Source organism: Pan troglodytes, chromosome 16, assembly GCF_028858775.2.
Source record: "Pan troglodytes isolate AG18354 chromosome 16, NHGRI_mPanTro3-v2.0_pri, whole genome shotgun sequence".
Classification (NCBI taxonomy): Eukaryota; Metazoa; Chordata; class Mammalia; order Primates; family Hominidae; genus Pan; species Pan troglodytes.
In genome coordinates, this window is record NC_072414.2 from 8,853,668 (window position 1) to 8,870,556 (window position 16,889).

At 44.2% G+C, this 16,889-nt stretch overlaps 1 protein-coding gene across 8 annotated transcripts in view; it reads left to right on the top strand.

Annotated features, from left to right (window-relative positions):
- Nucleotides 1–16,889, top strand: part of GABRB3 (gamma-aminobutyric acid type A receptor subunit beta3) — a 228,800-nt gene that overhangs the window by 128,990 nt on the left and 82,921 nt on the right. For 3 of the 8 annotated variants that reach the window (XM_063794057.1, XM_063794056.1, XM_063794055.1), the window contains exon 2: nt 1,974–2,069. The exons of 4 other annotated variants lie outside the window; for them this stretch is intronic. Coding sequence is in view for 1 of the 4 variants with exons in the window: in XM_003314572.5 (XP_003314620.1) it covers nt 15,485–15,511 (27 nt within the window). In the remaining 3 variants the exon portion in view is untranslated. Of the gene's footprint in view, nt 1–1,973; nt 2,070–15,203; nt 15,512–16,889 lie in introns of those variants that run through there. One more of the 8 variants, XM_003314572.5, reaches the window with a different exon arrangement.

A 16,889-nucleotide genomic window follows, 5' to 3' on the forward strand; every position in this document is an offset into this window, starting at 1 on the left:
TGTCCCCTCCTTGTGGTGGTGGCTGGCCATCTTTGGCATTGCTTGGCTTGTACAAACATCACCCTGATCTCTGCCTCCTCCTTCACGAGGCCTTCTCTCTGTGTGCGTGTCTGTCTCCAAATCTCCTCTTTGTATCAGGACATCAGTCATGTGGGATAAGGGCTCACCCTAGCAACCTCATTTTAATTTAATCATCTCTGTGAACACTTCATCTCCAAATAAGGTCACATTCTTGAGATACCAGGGCTCAGAACCCCAACATATGAATTTGTAGAGAAGACTGTTTTCCATGTAGCAGGAAGACTGAGATTTTTAGTGCAAACCCAAAAATGTGCAGTATCTTCTCAAGGCTTTCCAAATAAAACCAAAAATCTGTACCAGAGCCTCTAATCTTGGAGTGACTAATCCTGCCCTCTGCTTCTGGTCTGAATGTCCATCCCTGCAACCGCTGGTAGGCCCCTCAGCCTGGAATTCCTTCCCTCACCTCCTGCCCTGGGTACCCTCAGTCATCGCTGCCCAACTCCCTGTCACTTCTCATGGTGTAATATTTCTGTGGATGTTTGTCAGTGTCTGCCTCTCTCACTGAATTCCACGAAGCCCCACTAAGGCAGACAGTGTCTGCAACATAGGAAGTGCTAAACAAGTACTTGTTGAGTGAATGGAAAAGGGAAGGATCCGCAGTTTTGGTCTTTGCTAGCCTATGAGCAAGATCCTGACAGTGTCTTATTGTCTCCCCTATGACGGCAGGTGGTGGGTCACCAGTAGTGTTTGTTGGATGAATAAATGAAAAAGTAACAGAAGAGGAGGAAAGTTTGCACTTCAGAGGTCAGACTGAGGTCACCCGGGGACTTCCTGTGTGTCAGAACCAGTAGGGTGAACCCCCACACACACGCACGCGTGCACACACACACACAGTGTCATGAAAGCTGGGGTGCATGTTGGTTCTATTACGTTCTCCTTGTTCAAAGAGAATGCTGATGATAGGAGCGTTGACCTCTGTGTCATGGGAGGGAGACTGAAGACACCACAACATGAACATTGCTCCTGCCTGAAGTTGAAAACTACCCTTTGGCTGGTACCCTTAGCTGTTGTTTTCGGAGTTTGCTGTATGGAGTGACTCTGATCTTGAGGGTTTAAGGTTGCCTGGTGGATGTGCTCAAAATGGGCTGTGCCATCTCTGACGGCTCCTCGTCTCTTTGCATGGCTTGCTCTTCTGCTTTCTGGCATCCCATCATTCTGAGGCTGTGTTCCACCATGACTGCAGTCAGGCACCTGGCCCCCAGGATGGGGTCACAGGGCAGTGCATGAGACCAGGGGAGAACAGCTCCTCGGTGAACCGTTATATAGGGCCTGTGGTGTTGTGGAGAAACATATAATCTTCGCAGGGACAGGATCTTGCTGGCCATTAAGGATAACCTTCTTATGTTAGATGAGCAACTGACAGAGTGCAGAGTGTCAGCTGAGGGTTCTTTGGTGAGATGGGACAGACGGGAAAGACTTGTGAGATGGTGAAAACAGAGGAGGGCCATGTGAGGAGAGTAGCAGGGAAGCCCCGAGGGACTGAGAGACTGGCGATACCGGTGTAGTAGCGAAATCAACCCCAAAGCTGTGGACTGAGTCCATGACATATTTCTTTTATAAACTTGGTGAGGCAAATGTAATGAATAAATTAATAGAAAATGATGAATGGATAAACACAATAACTGAGTTCATAAATAAATGAATTTATTTAATAAACGTTCATCTGTTGAGTGATAATCTTTCTTGCAAATAACTCACAATATTTAAAAATTGTGTATCAGTGCAGCTATCTATTGCTGCTTTGGTGTGTGTGTGCGGGGGGGTACACTTACATATATGCTTATATATGCAGGTAGAGAGGAGGGGGGATTATGTGTAGGATAGCACTTAGACCATTTTTAAAATGAGAACAGTAATTCAAAGTGTCCTTCATGTTTCTCATTTCTTTGCAGGCTATGCAGGAACTGCACAGCTAGGATTCAGCCACTGTGGAACTAACGTGGCTTATAGATTCATTTTTTCCTTTCCAGGAGTTTGGAATTGAAAATGTATGTATACATATATATACACAGTTGCCCCTCAGTATATTCAGGGGATTGGTTCCAGGACCACCCCCATACCTCCAAGTACACCAAAATCCACACATATTCAAGTCCCATAGTCAGTCCTGTGGAACCCAGGTATACCATACACGAAAAGTTGATCCTCTATTTTTGACTCACATTTGGCTGCAGATTCAGAACCGGTGGATATGGAGGTCCAACTATATTTATTGAAAAAAATCTGGGGGGAAGGCTTGGTGGCTTATGCCTGTTATGCCAGTGCTTTGGGAGACCGAGGCAGAAGGATTGCTTGCGGCTGGGAGTTCAAGACTGGCCTGGGCAACATGATGAGACCCTGTCTCGCAAAAAATTCTTTAACAAATTAACTGGGCACAGAGGTGAGGGCCTGTAGTCCCAGCTACTTGAGAGGCTGAGTTGGGAGGATTGCTTGAACCCAGGAGTTTAAGGCTTCAGTGAGCTATGATCGAGTCACTGCACTCTAGCTTGGGTGACACAGTGAGACCTTGTCTCTAAAAAAAAAAAAAAAGAAAGAGAAGAAAAAGTAAAACAATCTGTGTATAAGTGGGCCCCTACAGTTCAAACCTGTGTTGTTCAAGGGTCAGCTGTCTATTTTCCCTGTTCTTTATTCCTGATGCCACTTCATTAGTGCAGGACATCAGTATGGGTCTTGCTGTCAGCTGTCCTCCATCACAGCCAGGGAAGCCAAGGGGCATCTGGCCATGGCCCAGCCATGAACTGGTAGAGTAGTGTCGGCATGGTAAGTGTGGCCCACAGGCAGTGCTGATGGAAATGACCAGAGGCAGATGTGATCTACCTGTCAGGTCCAAAGGCTTCAATCAAGGACAGTTGAGGGGCAAAAATAGAATGCTGGAAACCTTCATTCTAACCAAGAGTTTGTATTCCATAGGAATGCTGGCTCCTGCACTTCAGCACCCTTCTCCTTTAGTGTCAGTTTTGAACCTCAGCTATGCCAGTCAATTCACTTTCCTCTCCCTTCAGTGTCTTGCCTTCCTCTGGCCAGTGCCAGAGGGAAGGCATCCCAGAGAGGTGAGGGGGAAATGCCAGCTGGCTGAAGCAAGCCTTCTCTGCAGAGTCTCCCAACGTGGCTCCAGTTCTGGGAAGTCGTAGCATGCAGCGAGCAAGTTCTAGGTGTTATTTCTCCGCCTCATGTCCTGCGTCAGAAGGCGATCTGATCATTGCAGGCTGTCATTCATAAAGGTATATTTGATAATGGGCTGTAGTGCTATAGAGGCTGAGATGGGAGTCTACGGATCTTCATAGATGTTCGCCACTCCTCATACTGTTCTGTTTAACCTTGCTCCTGGACAAGGTTAGAAGAGGGTGTTGGATTTTGAGCCAGGGCATAGCAGGAGACAGTCAAAAGGATTGCAGCTTTTGTGACATCACATCCTATACATTTTAAGTGACATCAGTTTCACAGTTTTAAAGGTGAACGTAAAGCAAGTGAATCATGACTGATTAAATTACCATCTGTTAATTATATTGCCGGTTATAAATTATAAACCCTAATTCTGATTAACACAGCAGCTAATGAATTGACATCTCTGGTTATGTTACAACTGAATCTGGCATGCACAATTCCAAACTCATGGGAGGTTTGGACAGTGTATCTCTAAGCTGTGTAATCATCTCCGCGGTGGCTGAATCCTGGCTGTGCAGTGCCTGCAAAGGAATGAGAAACATAAAGGACACTTTGAATTATTGGTCTCACAGTAAAAATCGTCTAGCTGCTATCCAACTTGAGGCAACTCTCACATATGGAAAACCTATATTTTAATATCCAACCTTACTCACAAAATCAGGAAAAGGTACAATTAACTTGATAGTTGATGCTTTAACCAGTGCCATGGTGAATAGAGACCTTTTGCTACTTTTTTTTTTTGAGACGGAGTCTCGCTCTGTCGCCCAGGCTGGAGTGCAGTGGCGTGATCTCGGCTCACTGCAAGCTCCACCTCCCGGGTTCACGCCATTCTCCTGCCTCAGCCTCCCTAGAAGCTGGGACTATAGACGCCCGCCACCACACCCAGCTAATTTTTTGTATTTTTAGTATAGATGGGGTTTCACTGTGTTAGCCACCATGGTCTCAATCTCCTGACCTCGTGATCTGCCTGCCTCGGCCTCCCAAAGTGCTGGTATTACAGGCATGAGCCACCGCGCCCGGCCAACGTTTTGATACTTTAAATCACCATCTGAATGCTACTGGAAAGTTTGCATTCAGTGGCCTCAAGTTGGCTTGGCTGGTCCATACCTCTGTCATAACTCCCTCGAGCTCATTTGAATATGAATAGTGTGAGATGTTATGCTAAAGTTTAACAGGACTACAGCTTGTAGCTGAGGGAGTGCCCTGCTTTATTAAAACAATGCTCTCCGTTTTGAGTAATTTAATAGTTCTTGTTTATTTACTGACTTTCAAACCAAAATATGGCGATTTTTACAATGAAAATCATCCATTCACAACTCTTGTTGGCATCATAGACATTTCACCTTCTTTTTGTGAAACCTAAATCTTCCATCTGCCTGCCTGATATGTGTGCATCATCACTGAAAGGGAATAATTAGAAACATCTGTTTACATTTACCAGGAGCAGATATTAGAGGAATTAAAACAAACACAATCATTACCCAACAGCTTAAAGAAATCGAATGTACTGGCATGTCTGAATTTCACAAGAGCAAGGGATTTCTATATGAATACACTATGTGAATACACTGTAGGATATGGAAGTATCCTTTACATAATGATAGGAGCCAGCAAGCAAAGTTAACAGGTACTGGGTATGTACAGTTTTCCCTCCATATCCTTGAAGGATTGGTTCCAGGACCCCTTGAGCATACTAAAACCCACAGATGCTCAAGTCCTTGATATAAAATGATGTAGTGTTTGCATATATCCTACACATATCCTCTCGTATGCATTAAATCATCTCTATTCTCATAATTCCTAATAAAATGTAAATGCCATGTAAATAGTTGCTATACTGTATTGTTTAGGGAATAATTACAGGAAAAAAATGTACCTGTTTGGTACAGACATAACCATCTTTTTTTTTCTTTTTTCAAATATTTTCCATCTGAGCTTGGTTTGACTCCACAGATGAGAATTAACAGATACAGGGGGTCTACTGTATTCTGAAGTATTCATTTCTGTTCTTAGTTTTACTGAAACACCTAGTCATTTTGGAATTAACAACGGGCATTGGGTTGATGGCCATGATTATTATAGCATCAGGCCCTGGACGAAGGCAGGTCCTCATGCTGAGGCCATCCTCAGACACCTGTGCTGCCATGAGAACCATCTGAAAACCGGTGATGCTAGAGCCATGACCTGTGTCTTCTTGCTGTCATGTCAGGTGTTGACATGACATTGATGGCTTTTTGGAGACCCGCTTGAAACGGTTTGCAGCAAGACCATATTGACATCCACTAGAATCCCAGAAGCGAGTGGAAGACTGTGTTCTTGCACCTCACCGGAACAGACTCTTCCTAGTTCCCGGCGGAGCGTGGTGGGGGCTGTTCCTCTGCCAGTGGCTCAGCACACATGTGCATGTTTCTAAATATAGACTGTTGATTTCAGGAAATAGAATTTTCTGATTTGAGTGAAGTTGAAAGGTTTAAATCAAAATAGTGACCAGAATATGTATTAATGTCATAAAGACTGATTACATGCAAAAATAAGAATTCCAAATGGAGCTTTTAAAAAAATACCAGGCTTGGGCTTTACCTCCTGGGATTCTGACTCAAGGCAACTGGGGTGGGTCTTGGAACTGGATTAGGAAACAAGGAAAGAGAAGGAATAAAGATGACAAAGAGACTACAAAGTAGTGCTGTCAGAAGAGCAGCTGGATAAGGGATTGGCACTCAGAGGGGTCTCCGGCCTTCAGCCAGAAATGGGTGTCATCAGCTATGGTTTTGGTCAAACATCTTAGGAATGATTGAGATCACCTTGGAAGAGAGGAAGGAAGGAGCACGGCTCAACTGAGGTAATCTAACCTTTAGACCTAGAACAGAGGTGCCGTCTATCCTGGGAGCCCTGAGCAGAGCAGCCAGCCAGTGAAGTAAAAAGGCAAGAGGAGCGGGTATCACAGAGACTGGGCAGACAGGCATAAAGAGAACAAGCTCTCAGCCCTGCTGCATCTGCCTAGATATTGAGTAGGATGAGGACAAAAGAGTGCCCTTTGGGGGTCATTGTGTGACCTTGCTCTGACCAGGCTTGGACCAGGTTCAGAACCCTGGTGGGCTGATGAGGGATGGGGACTTCAGTGTCCAGAAATATGATTGACAACCAATTCTAAAGAACCCTCCATATAAAGCCACTAGAAATGGCAGATAAATTATAATGCACATTATTTAAATATATTACTTAATTCATAAGAAAATAATAGGAAGTCCCAGCTAAGAGTGAAAGCATTGTAAGCTGCACTTGGAGGATGGAAAGCCTGAGGTCTTTTGCCCTTGGTAACCAAGTGGCTTGGTGTCAGTGGCTAGGCAGAAACAGGAGGCTAGGGACTAGGCAAGTCCTCCAAGCAGAGGGCTGAAATGGAGTCCTCATAGAGCTGGTGCAATCAAAGGGGTACACAGTAAAAGGGTGTTCTAGAACAATGGTCGCCAACTATCAAACAAGGAAATGTGTCTGTCTCGCTAATGCTTCAGGTGGCCAAGACAACGTCTGCCCCAAGAATTTGTATCCCATGCCTGTGCTAATCTGGATTTGGGGTTTAACTTTAAGCTGCAGAGACATTTTCACTGGAAGTAATCCAAGGCTATCAACCAATCTGGAACACCTCTGAAAAAACATACAGATCTTTTCTGAAGGGACACACCAACAACCAGGTTATACAGAACTTCTACACACTTGTTCAGTAGATTTTTATGCAATGCCTAATTTGTGCTCAGCACCATCCTAGATGCTGCAGATACATCTACGAACCAAAGAGAAAGAATTTCCTGCACTCATGCAGCTGATGTTCTAGCAGGGGGAAAAAGGAAAGAAACATAATAAATAAGTGCAATAAATAAACCTATCATCTAGAGTATGATTAGGATTAAGAGGATGGGAGCGTGTAGAGGGTGCGGGTTGCCACTGTCAGGAGGGTGAATCTGAGCAGACTTGACTAAAGTAAGGAAGTCAGGAGAAGGTTGTTAGGGGAAAGAGAGTTCAAGGCAGAAGGAACAGCGAATGCAAAGTGGAAGGATGCCTGGGTTGTTTGAGGAGCAACGTAGAGGGTGTTGTTGCCAGAACTAAGCTAGCAAAGGTGACAGTAATGAGAGGTGAGGTCAGAGAGATGCTAAGTGGGCCAGAGCATGTTGACTTAGGCTTTACTTAGGCAGGGAGCCACTGTAGGGTTTTGAACAGGAGAGCAAATGATCTGACTTCAGTTGTTCATTAATCATTCTGGTTGCTCCGATGGGAACAAGACCGTGGGAGAGAAGAGTGCAAGGACCCAGTTAGGACACCCCTAGACTAGGAATGGGGAGAGATGGTGTGTTTGACAAGGGTAGTAGAAACAGTGGTGATAAGGTATGGTGGAACCTGTGTCTGTGTTTAACATGGGGTCAATAGAATTTCAGACAGATTGATGAAGAATGTGAGAGAAGAGATGAGTGAAAAATGACTCCAGAAATGTTGGCTTGAGTAACTGCAAGGAGAGAATGCCGTTGTGTGAACTGGGAAGACCACAAGTGAATTGGTTTTGAGAGTAAGATCAATAATTCCATTTGAATGTGTTGAGTTGATTCTGGAGTTTGATTTAAAAATTTGGTTGGAGACAACATTTAGGAATTCTAAGCATATAGATGGAATGATCAGGATCAACCATGCAGCTAGAGGCAATCACTTAAGGGAGGGAGTGCAGATAGAGAAGAGACCAGGGTCTGGTGGAAAGGGTGGGTGGATGGTGGCATAAAAAGAGGAGCCCTGGGGCCCTCTAGCATTAAAAAGAAGAGGCAGAATTGGAGGGAGTAGCAAAGAAGATGAGCCATTTAGGTCGGAGGAAAGGCAGGAGAGCATGTGTCCAGAATGGTGGAGAGTCTGTTTTGCCCTAATTACAAGCTAGCAAGTTGGTGCCATGGATGCTGGAGGAAGACATGGATCTGAATGGTCAGAGACAAAGGACAAGGTTAGTTCACAAGCAGGGCCAGCTACCTAATTTGAGGGGCCTAGTGCAAAATGAAAGTACAAGGTCCTTTGTTCAAAAAGTAGAAATAAGGTGCTGTTATTCTCCAATCTAAAGGTTAACACTTGTGTTTTCCCTCCTTCGGCACTGTGCTTGATTGGGTGTATGAAACCTGCATGGTAGTTCCTTTCTGGCTACCTGGGCTTTGATTACAGTATTCCAGAGGAAAGGGCTGCTTTATGCAATGCCTTGCAGAGATGTCCATCCAAATATTTATCCAATTAATAGCAATTCAGAAAAGACAACTATCAAACTAATATTTCTCGGCTATATCAAGTGCAGTACTGTTGATATTGTGATTTATCTAACAGCAATAATCTAATAAGTTCTGCACAGAAACTAGAAATAGGCATGATCTCAGAAATGAATAGACTTGCTCTCTAAAAATAGCACATCTCAGACATTGAAAGAACTCTAAAATGTGTGGCATCACTAATCCACGTGATTTGTCTTTGAGGTGAGGAAATCCATTGACAAATCCTGATCTAGATGCATATATATGAAATCAAAGGGCAATTGAATTTTCACAGTGTAAGGGTATGGGAGCGGTCTTAAGACAGAAATACTCATTCTGTAAATGAAAGGGAGTAAAAAAACCCATTAAGAAAGGTTGACTGGTACGGTTCTGGCATTCACTTGTGCCAAATATCAGAAATTATTCCTCCTGATAAATAAACGTCTTTCTTTCTGTTTAAGCATTTTTTTTGCCTTGTCTGCTCTCTTGAAGGGATTCAGAGAAGTAATTTTAAGTGATACTCAGTTTAGCAAATCTAATAACACAAACTCCATAAATCATGCCACCCAAGAGAGGACCATCACTATTTAAGAACATAGAATTCTTAACCTTATGGTCATCTGCAGGAGCTATGTTTAAGCAGGGGAAGAGCACAGAGGCATAGATCATCCAGCCTGATACACGTCTCACAGTCAGAATGGGGATGAATCACTCGCCAGTCTCCAGGGGTAATGTTCACCCAGTTCAAGTACCTTTGAAATATGGAGACTGAGGGTGCCTTGTCCAAGCAATATGGATGTTTTTCACAGCCAGTTCTCAGAGCATCTTTGGAAGAATGATATCACTGGAGTCACTGCATTCCCTTTTGGAATTCTCTTAATTAAAGATAGTTGCCGGAAAATAAAACTATGGCTTTGATTAGTACACATATGTTTCAACATATAAAGTCTCTCTCTCTTCCTCTCTAAATATATATATATATATATATATATATATTTAGAGATACATATATCTCTTACTTACTTGGGAAAGTTATCTAATCTTTAGAGATTATCTAATATTTAGAGAGAGATATATATATAATTTTTAAAGTTTTTTCTCTCTATAAATATGTGTGTATATATGTGTGTATGTATACATACACACACAAACACATATATACACACGTATTTAGTGAGTATTGTTCAGATAAATACCTGTTTTAAAGAAAGGAGAGTATGCAATGACTCTGCAGTTTACCAGCACATTCCAGAAATTCATTCATATAATATTGTGTTGAGTTGGAACATCTGCTCCCTTATAGAGTGTGAGGCATCTGGTCATTCCCTATATTATTCTATTTAACCCATAACATGTCTGAGGTTTGGTATTTGACCTCCATACTCTAGACACCATGGGTAAGCATGCTTCTGGGATGCAATTTGTGAGTCTAGGCACTCATCCTCTAATCCGTTGCCATGGCGACATCAGTGGAAACACTCCAGCCCTCAGCACTGCAGCTGACCTCATGATCCCATTCTAGAGATGAAAGATTTTTAGGAAATAGTATCAACAGAACATAGTGGCTGAATGATTGTTGGAGGTTAGGGTGAGAATGAAAAAGGCTGGTATATTGCTTCTGGTTTGGGTTGGGTTGCGTGAGTGGGTGGGTGGGTGAACGCATTTGAGGCACGAAGACAGTGAGTTAATTTTGGACATGATGATCTTGGGTTGCATGTGGGGCATCTGGATGGAAAGGTTCAGAAGGCAGTGGGATCAATGCATCCAAATCCCAGGAAAGTAGAATGGGCCAGAGACAGCAGTGGAAGAACGAAGACCCAGAGGCTGATCAGGAGTGGGAAAGGGGGGTGCCCCTCTCCCTTAGCTCTTTGGTGCCCAGTTTGGGAGAAGAAGCAACCTCTCCAAAAAAAGGCTACAGTAGGTCACCAACTTACAACTAAAGGAGGCTGCAGAGGGAATGCTTATTGAAAATGTTCCTTATATGGAGGAGTCACTTTGTTGTACCTGAGCGAGTTAGAGAAAATGCCACACTTTGAGACGAATTAAGAGTCTGTTTATTTAGCCGGTGGCCAAGAGATGGCTAACGCTCAAAGTTCTTTCAGCCCTGAAGAAGGGGCTAGATTTTCTTTTATACTTTGGTTTAGAAAGGGGAAGGGGGTCCAGTTAAAACAATTTTACAGAAATAAAGTAGGCAAAAAAGTTAGAAGGATAAATGGTAACAGGAAAGTAAACAGTTCCAGGTGTAGGGGCTTTAAGACTATTACAAGGTGATAGACGTGGGGCTTTGGGCGTTATCAATCAGACGAATTCCTGGGAACTGCGGATATTGCTTGCCACAGTATCTTATCAGTTAATTGCATTCTTGGATGCGCTGGGAGTCAGCTTGCACAAGTTAAGTCCTTGAGGAAGGGGCTGCCGGTGAAAGAGCCAAGATGGAGTCTGTCTGGCTGTCTTAGCTAAGGGAGAGTCAATTCAGGTGGAAATAAGGCTAGGTGATTAAAGGAAAGAGGAGAGTCTAAAAACAGGGTTAGTAGTAACAGGTTGGGCATTACACTTGACTATAGGATGGGGTTTTCTAAAGGTACAGGGAAGAGAGAGTGGGTGGGAGGTGAGTCCTGGAGCACTGGAAGGGTGGTTGTCAGGGTCAGCTGCAGTAGGATGGCTGGTGGTGGTTTCATTTTGATTAGCACTGTAGCTCTTTTATAAATTTGTGTTTAATTTTAATTTATAATTTCAAAGTAATTCACAGCAGAAAAAATGTTTTATGAAAAAAAGCTAGTGACCTGATACATTTCAGGAAACAAGCTTGTATTGCATTTGGATATTGAGTAGATGATGAAACTTGGGATTTGAGAGCAAAGGGTGAAGCCTGCTCCAGATAATTTTGGGAATTCTACACCATTGGGCTGGGATTTCTTCACCTGCATCTCAGGAAAACACAGCACATTTTCATTTGTGGTTTGGTGTGTACTTGCTGTAGAATAGTGGGGCTGGGGGCAGCTAATAAAGAGGGTCCTTTTTCATTCGGTTCTGGAGGGTCTTCTTTCAGGGGTGACTGGCCCTGCTCTTGAGACAAGAGAAAGTACAATTTTCCAAATGCCTGTTATGAATCCATCACTGTGTTAAGCATTGTTAGATCAATTAATGGCTACAGCACTTTTGCAAAAGGAGCATTTTTAGTTTCATTTTTACACAAGAGGTTGCTAAGGCTCAGAATAATTAGATAACTTTCCCAAGTAAGGCACATGGCAAGGGTGTCACCCAGCGAGTCTGACACATTTTGCTCCAGCACACTCAACACCGTCGGCAAACAAGCACCTGCATGAACAGTTTATTTAGTGAAGGGCATCTCTCTTACATTTCCCTGGTTCTCATTGGCTTAGGTTGAATTCTCCAGAGTTCTTCTCACAGTACAATGTATTTGTCCTCTGAATGTAGGTCAGTGCAATCATTTTGCTTTTCAAACTTACTTGACTCCAGAAAAGTATCTTTTTAGACTTATAAAGAAAAACATTTTCAAAATAATTCCTATCCTATGCCAGCTTTTCAGATGGCTTTAGGGGCCTGGGAGACTTATATCTCTTTTCACCAGCCCTTTCAGATTTCATACAGAGGTGACTACTTCATCTTCTGACTACATTTAGCATTTAGATGGATGAATAAATGCACACTCTGCCTTTTGGCAGGTATAAAGGCTGAAAAGCCTCAGTAACTGGACTCCTCTCCTGCCAGCCCTAGGCTGAGTGAGAGGACCCTTACATATATACTTCTTTTGCATTGCTGTACACTTAACTCAGCACACCATGTCCTCCCCATGCTAAGGACTTCAGAATGCGTGGCAGGCAGTCTTCACAGATCCAGTGACAGGCATAAGACAGTGAGGTCGCCTGTCACTTGCTGGGCCAGTAGGAGGCCAACTTGAGACTTCGGCACGTTGGCTTCCAAAGCTGCTTCTCCTGATCACTCTAATTGTACTTGGATCCATTTTTCTTTCTCCCCACTAGATTGTGAGCTTTTTAAAGGTACCAATTCCGTCTTCCTTATCTCTGGATCCCTAACACTAAGTATGGTTCTTGGCCTATGGTAGATAATCAATGCTTAAAGCAAGATGGAGGGAGGCAGAGAAGGAAGCTGTTTTATTATTAAACATCAAATAGAGTCAACAAATGGAAAGCTAGATACCATCGAAGTCTGTTGTGGGAGGAGAGTTGGTTGTGATGTTAGATATTTAGTTTTTGGTCATTAAATGGAATAGATTGGAATTTCCAAAATAAATTTTGTTAATAAAAGTGCCAATTCCCTGAGCCTAACCTTCCTTGTAGGAATGACTGCAAAGGAAGTCACCACCACCTAGGGCTTATGTAAGCTTCTCAAAACTATTTTCCATCTTCCCTGACCTGAGAACAACTTACCTGCAAGGTTTTGTATCATAAACTTGCTGAACCAGATGCAAATGCAGGTGTCCTGTGGTTTTCACAGCTGCAGTTAAATATTTAAATTTGGTTTAGAAATGGCATTTCTTTCTCAGGGATAGTAAATTTTTTCTTCATTTCCTGTGCTAAGGAATGTAGTCAATTACTTAATTGCAGAATAATGAGCAATATTTCCACTTTCAAATGTGTATTCTTGTCATTTTAATGTCATAAACGCCAAGAGATTTGCAAAAGCAGGAGGAAACTTTGTTGTTTATATGTCTTACTGCAATTCATCTGAGCTGCCTGAATTATACACCTAAAGATGAGCTGAGGTTTCATTTTTGTTGTTGCTGCTGCTTGTATATTCTCAGGAGATTTTGAAAGGGCAGTCACTATGTATAAATGCTTCACTTGTGGGTGGCTCATATTCCAGAATGCCTGCTCCCGGCACTCAGGGCTTCCTCTACAGCTTCCAGGTCCAGCAATACTTTCCTCGCCTCCCAGCGGCACTGTGGCTCCAAAACAGGGAGCCTGGGCTAGTCCTCGTGTCTCACCAGGAACCGTGGCTTCTTACCTTAGCATGAAATGGTTTGATAATCTGGAGTGAAACCTAACAACCCTTTTTGTCATATTTTTTTCTATAGGAAAACACTGCAGACATCCTAAGCAAATGATGTACAAATTTGTGGAACTCCACCCACTAGTATTGAAAGCAATTTGAGCTTGTAAAACACGCATGCCATGAACTTCAGGGTTTTGTGCTAACTGATTGATACACACACCAATACTGAGAGAGATTGTATTTTCTGTGGAGAGGGCCCCCGATTTCATTAGATTATCAAAGGGCTTTATGATCCCCAAAATAAGCCAAGATGAATAAATGACTTTTTAATTCAAGTGATTTTGTTTGCAAAGTTTTTAAGCAAGACCCTTTTTTTAAGAAAGGTTCTGTTTTTAAGAAAGACCCTTTGTTTTGAATGCAACTCTTACTCGAATATTTCTTCATGCTGATTCTAAGTTCTTCAGAAGGCTTTTATGAGAGAAAGGTATTGATTCAAGACATCTTATCTAATGATTTTGATAAACTACAATAGTTCAAACCACTATAATTCAGCAAAACAACTCACATGCTCCAGAGAGCATACTCCAGAGAGTTCCAGTTCCCAGTAGACTGGAGAATTCCCTTGTGTTTTCCTCCTCACTGCCTGAGCACTCTCCATTAAATCCCATATCCCAGGGCTGCAATGTCCACAGGAACCTGTCACGGTATAACCAGAGGTGCTGGCAGCTTTCCCTTCTGTGGACAGCTGTTTCAGGTACAGAGGGACTGGGTAGAGCAGGGGCCCAGAAGGTTTCTGCAGGTGCCCTGGGCTCCTGCCCACCCAGAGGAAAGAGCCTCACCTCCGGGAGCCTGGCCGAGGAATGCAGGAGTCCAAGGATAATTGCTCCACAAGGGCTTCCCCAGCGGCCTTCCCTGGTGAGGGTTTGGGGTTGAACCGCTGCGTAAATGGGGTGGCAGAGGTCGTGGAGGGTTGCGGGGTGCCAGGACCTCTCATTGCCTTTACCTACAGCCTTCTAAGTACTGTATCCATCCAGGGCCAGCCCCATCTCAGGATTGGCGCTGCACCTTAACCAGAAGCCAAACGTTCTCAGGGTGCCCAGGGCTATGGAGACACGTGCTAACAAAATAAGTTTGAGTCAGTATTGGTGAACACACATTCAGTGTGTCAGTTAATTAATTTACAGGAGGGATATTTTATAAATGCTTGAATGGCTATAAATCTCAACTCCCACTAAGACTGTAGTTTTCTAAAGTCAGGTTACATCTAATTATAACCAGAAGGGGCTCGGTGAACTCAGAAGCTGCACCAGGGCTGAAGAGTTTGGTGATGTGAGAAGTGGAGTGTTACCACCTTCGGTTTGTGGGGCTCACCCACAGCCGAGGACGAGGACACTTCTGCATCCCCTGGACACGGGGCTGTGTCTCCGCAGCCCCACTGGAAGCTGCTATTTTTGCAAGCTCTGACCTCTCCACCAATACCCCCTCCTCCTCCTCCTGCCAACACATTCGGTCTAGATGTGCTGATAAGGCTGGTTGTGCCACAGCCAAGAGCCAGTGCCAGGAGACAGCCTGTCTCTTCCCGCTGTGTGCTCATCTAATCAGGCCCACTCTCCCAGGGCGAGGTTCTCCACGCGGCACAGCGCCGCGCACAGGGAGGAGCTTGCCCGCCAGGCTCCTGAGCTGGGCCACGCCTTTTCCGCTACGGGCCACGCCTTTCGAGCCACAGACCACGCCTCCCCGCTCGGGGTCAAGCTTCCGCGCTGCCCTCCTTTGCAGGCCCCGCTACTGATTGCCGCAGCTTCGCAAAGCCCTGCGTTTCCCGGGAGCTGCTTCTCCCCACACTCCACCCCTGCGCCTCCCCGAGCTTCAGCCTCTCCTGTAAAGAGCAGAGATGGAGAGGAAGCGACCGTCACAACTTCCGGTTAGCGTGGCGGAGGCTCTCCGAGTCTTTGGGACCTCAGCACCGGGATACCGGGAGACTCCCTCGTGTCCCCATGTGGGCCACCTACCAGACAGAAGAGGTAAAAGTCGGGGACGCGGGCTCTCGGCAGTCACAAGGAGTGGAGGCGCTCTTGCACCTGACTCCCCCACACCTCCCAGCTCGGATTTCCAAGGCCTGAGAGCCTCCGTTTGAGGACTGCCGATTCAGGCCTCTGCTGGCCCCCTTTCGTCTCTCTAGGGCTCCCTCAGCTACCCTGGGGGGGTCACCAACCTAGGTAGAATGTGAGGTCCACCCTGTGGAGCCATCTCCTCTGCCTAGCCCTGTGGCACTGTTTTTTGTTTTTGTTTTTTTTGTTTTTGCGAAAATAGCTGTGTAGGGTCAGTTGATAACAGGAGCTGCTTCGTCCAGATGTCCATACCCAAGACTGGCCCTCCAGGGGCAGCCGCCCTTCCCTTCACATAGCTGAATCTTTTACTTCTAGGTTTAGATCAGATGGTTGTTTTTCCAAGAATTCACCTGTAGTCATCCTTCCCAGAAGTGGCTTCTTTTTCTGATTGCCATATCCCTTCGTGTTTAGTATAGCACTTAACCTAGATTGCTTTTGAATTCTTGGAACCTGCAATTATTGTCTCTGCCACATGGGCAGCCCCTGAGGGCTCACAGTGCCTCAGGTTCATCTTCGTCTCCCCCAAGTTGCCTAGCAGGCGGTAAGCACTCAATAAACATTTGCTGAATAACTGAGTAAATACAGGCACACCCTCAGAGATACTGCAGGTTCTGTTCCAGACCATTGCTGTAAAGCAAATATCATGAAGTGAGTCACAAATTTTTTGGTTTCCCAAGATATATAAAAGTTATGTTTACACTACATAGTAGTCTATTAATTGTCCAATAACATTATGTCTATAAAATATACATACCTTAATTGAAAATACTGTATTGCTAAAAGTGCTAACAATCATCTGAGCCTTCAGTGAGTCATGATCTTTTTGCTGGTGGAGGGTCTTGCCTCAGTGTTGATGGCTGCTGGCAGATCAGGGTGGTGGTTGCTGAAAGCTGTGGCAATTTAAGACAACAATGAAATTTATTACTTTGACTATTCCTTTCATGAAAGATTTCTCTGTAGCATTGGATGCTGTTTGATAGCATTTTACCCAGAGTAGAACTTCTTCCAAAATTGAAGTCAGTCCTCTCAAACCCTGCCACTGCTTTATCAACTAAGTTTATGTAATCTTCTAAATCTTTTGTTGTCATTACAACAATGTTCACAACATCCTCACCAGGAGTAGATTGCATCTCAAGAAACCACTCTTTGCTCATCCATAGGAAGCAACTCCTCATTCATTCAAGTTTAATCATGAGATTCCAGAAATTCAGGGAAATCTTCAAGTTTCACTTCTAGTTCTGTTGCTATTCCCACCACATCTGCAATGACTTGAACCCCTCAAAGTCATCCA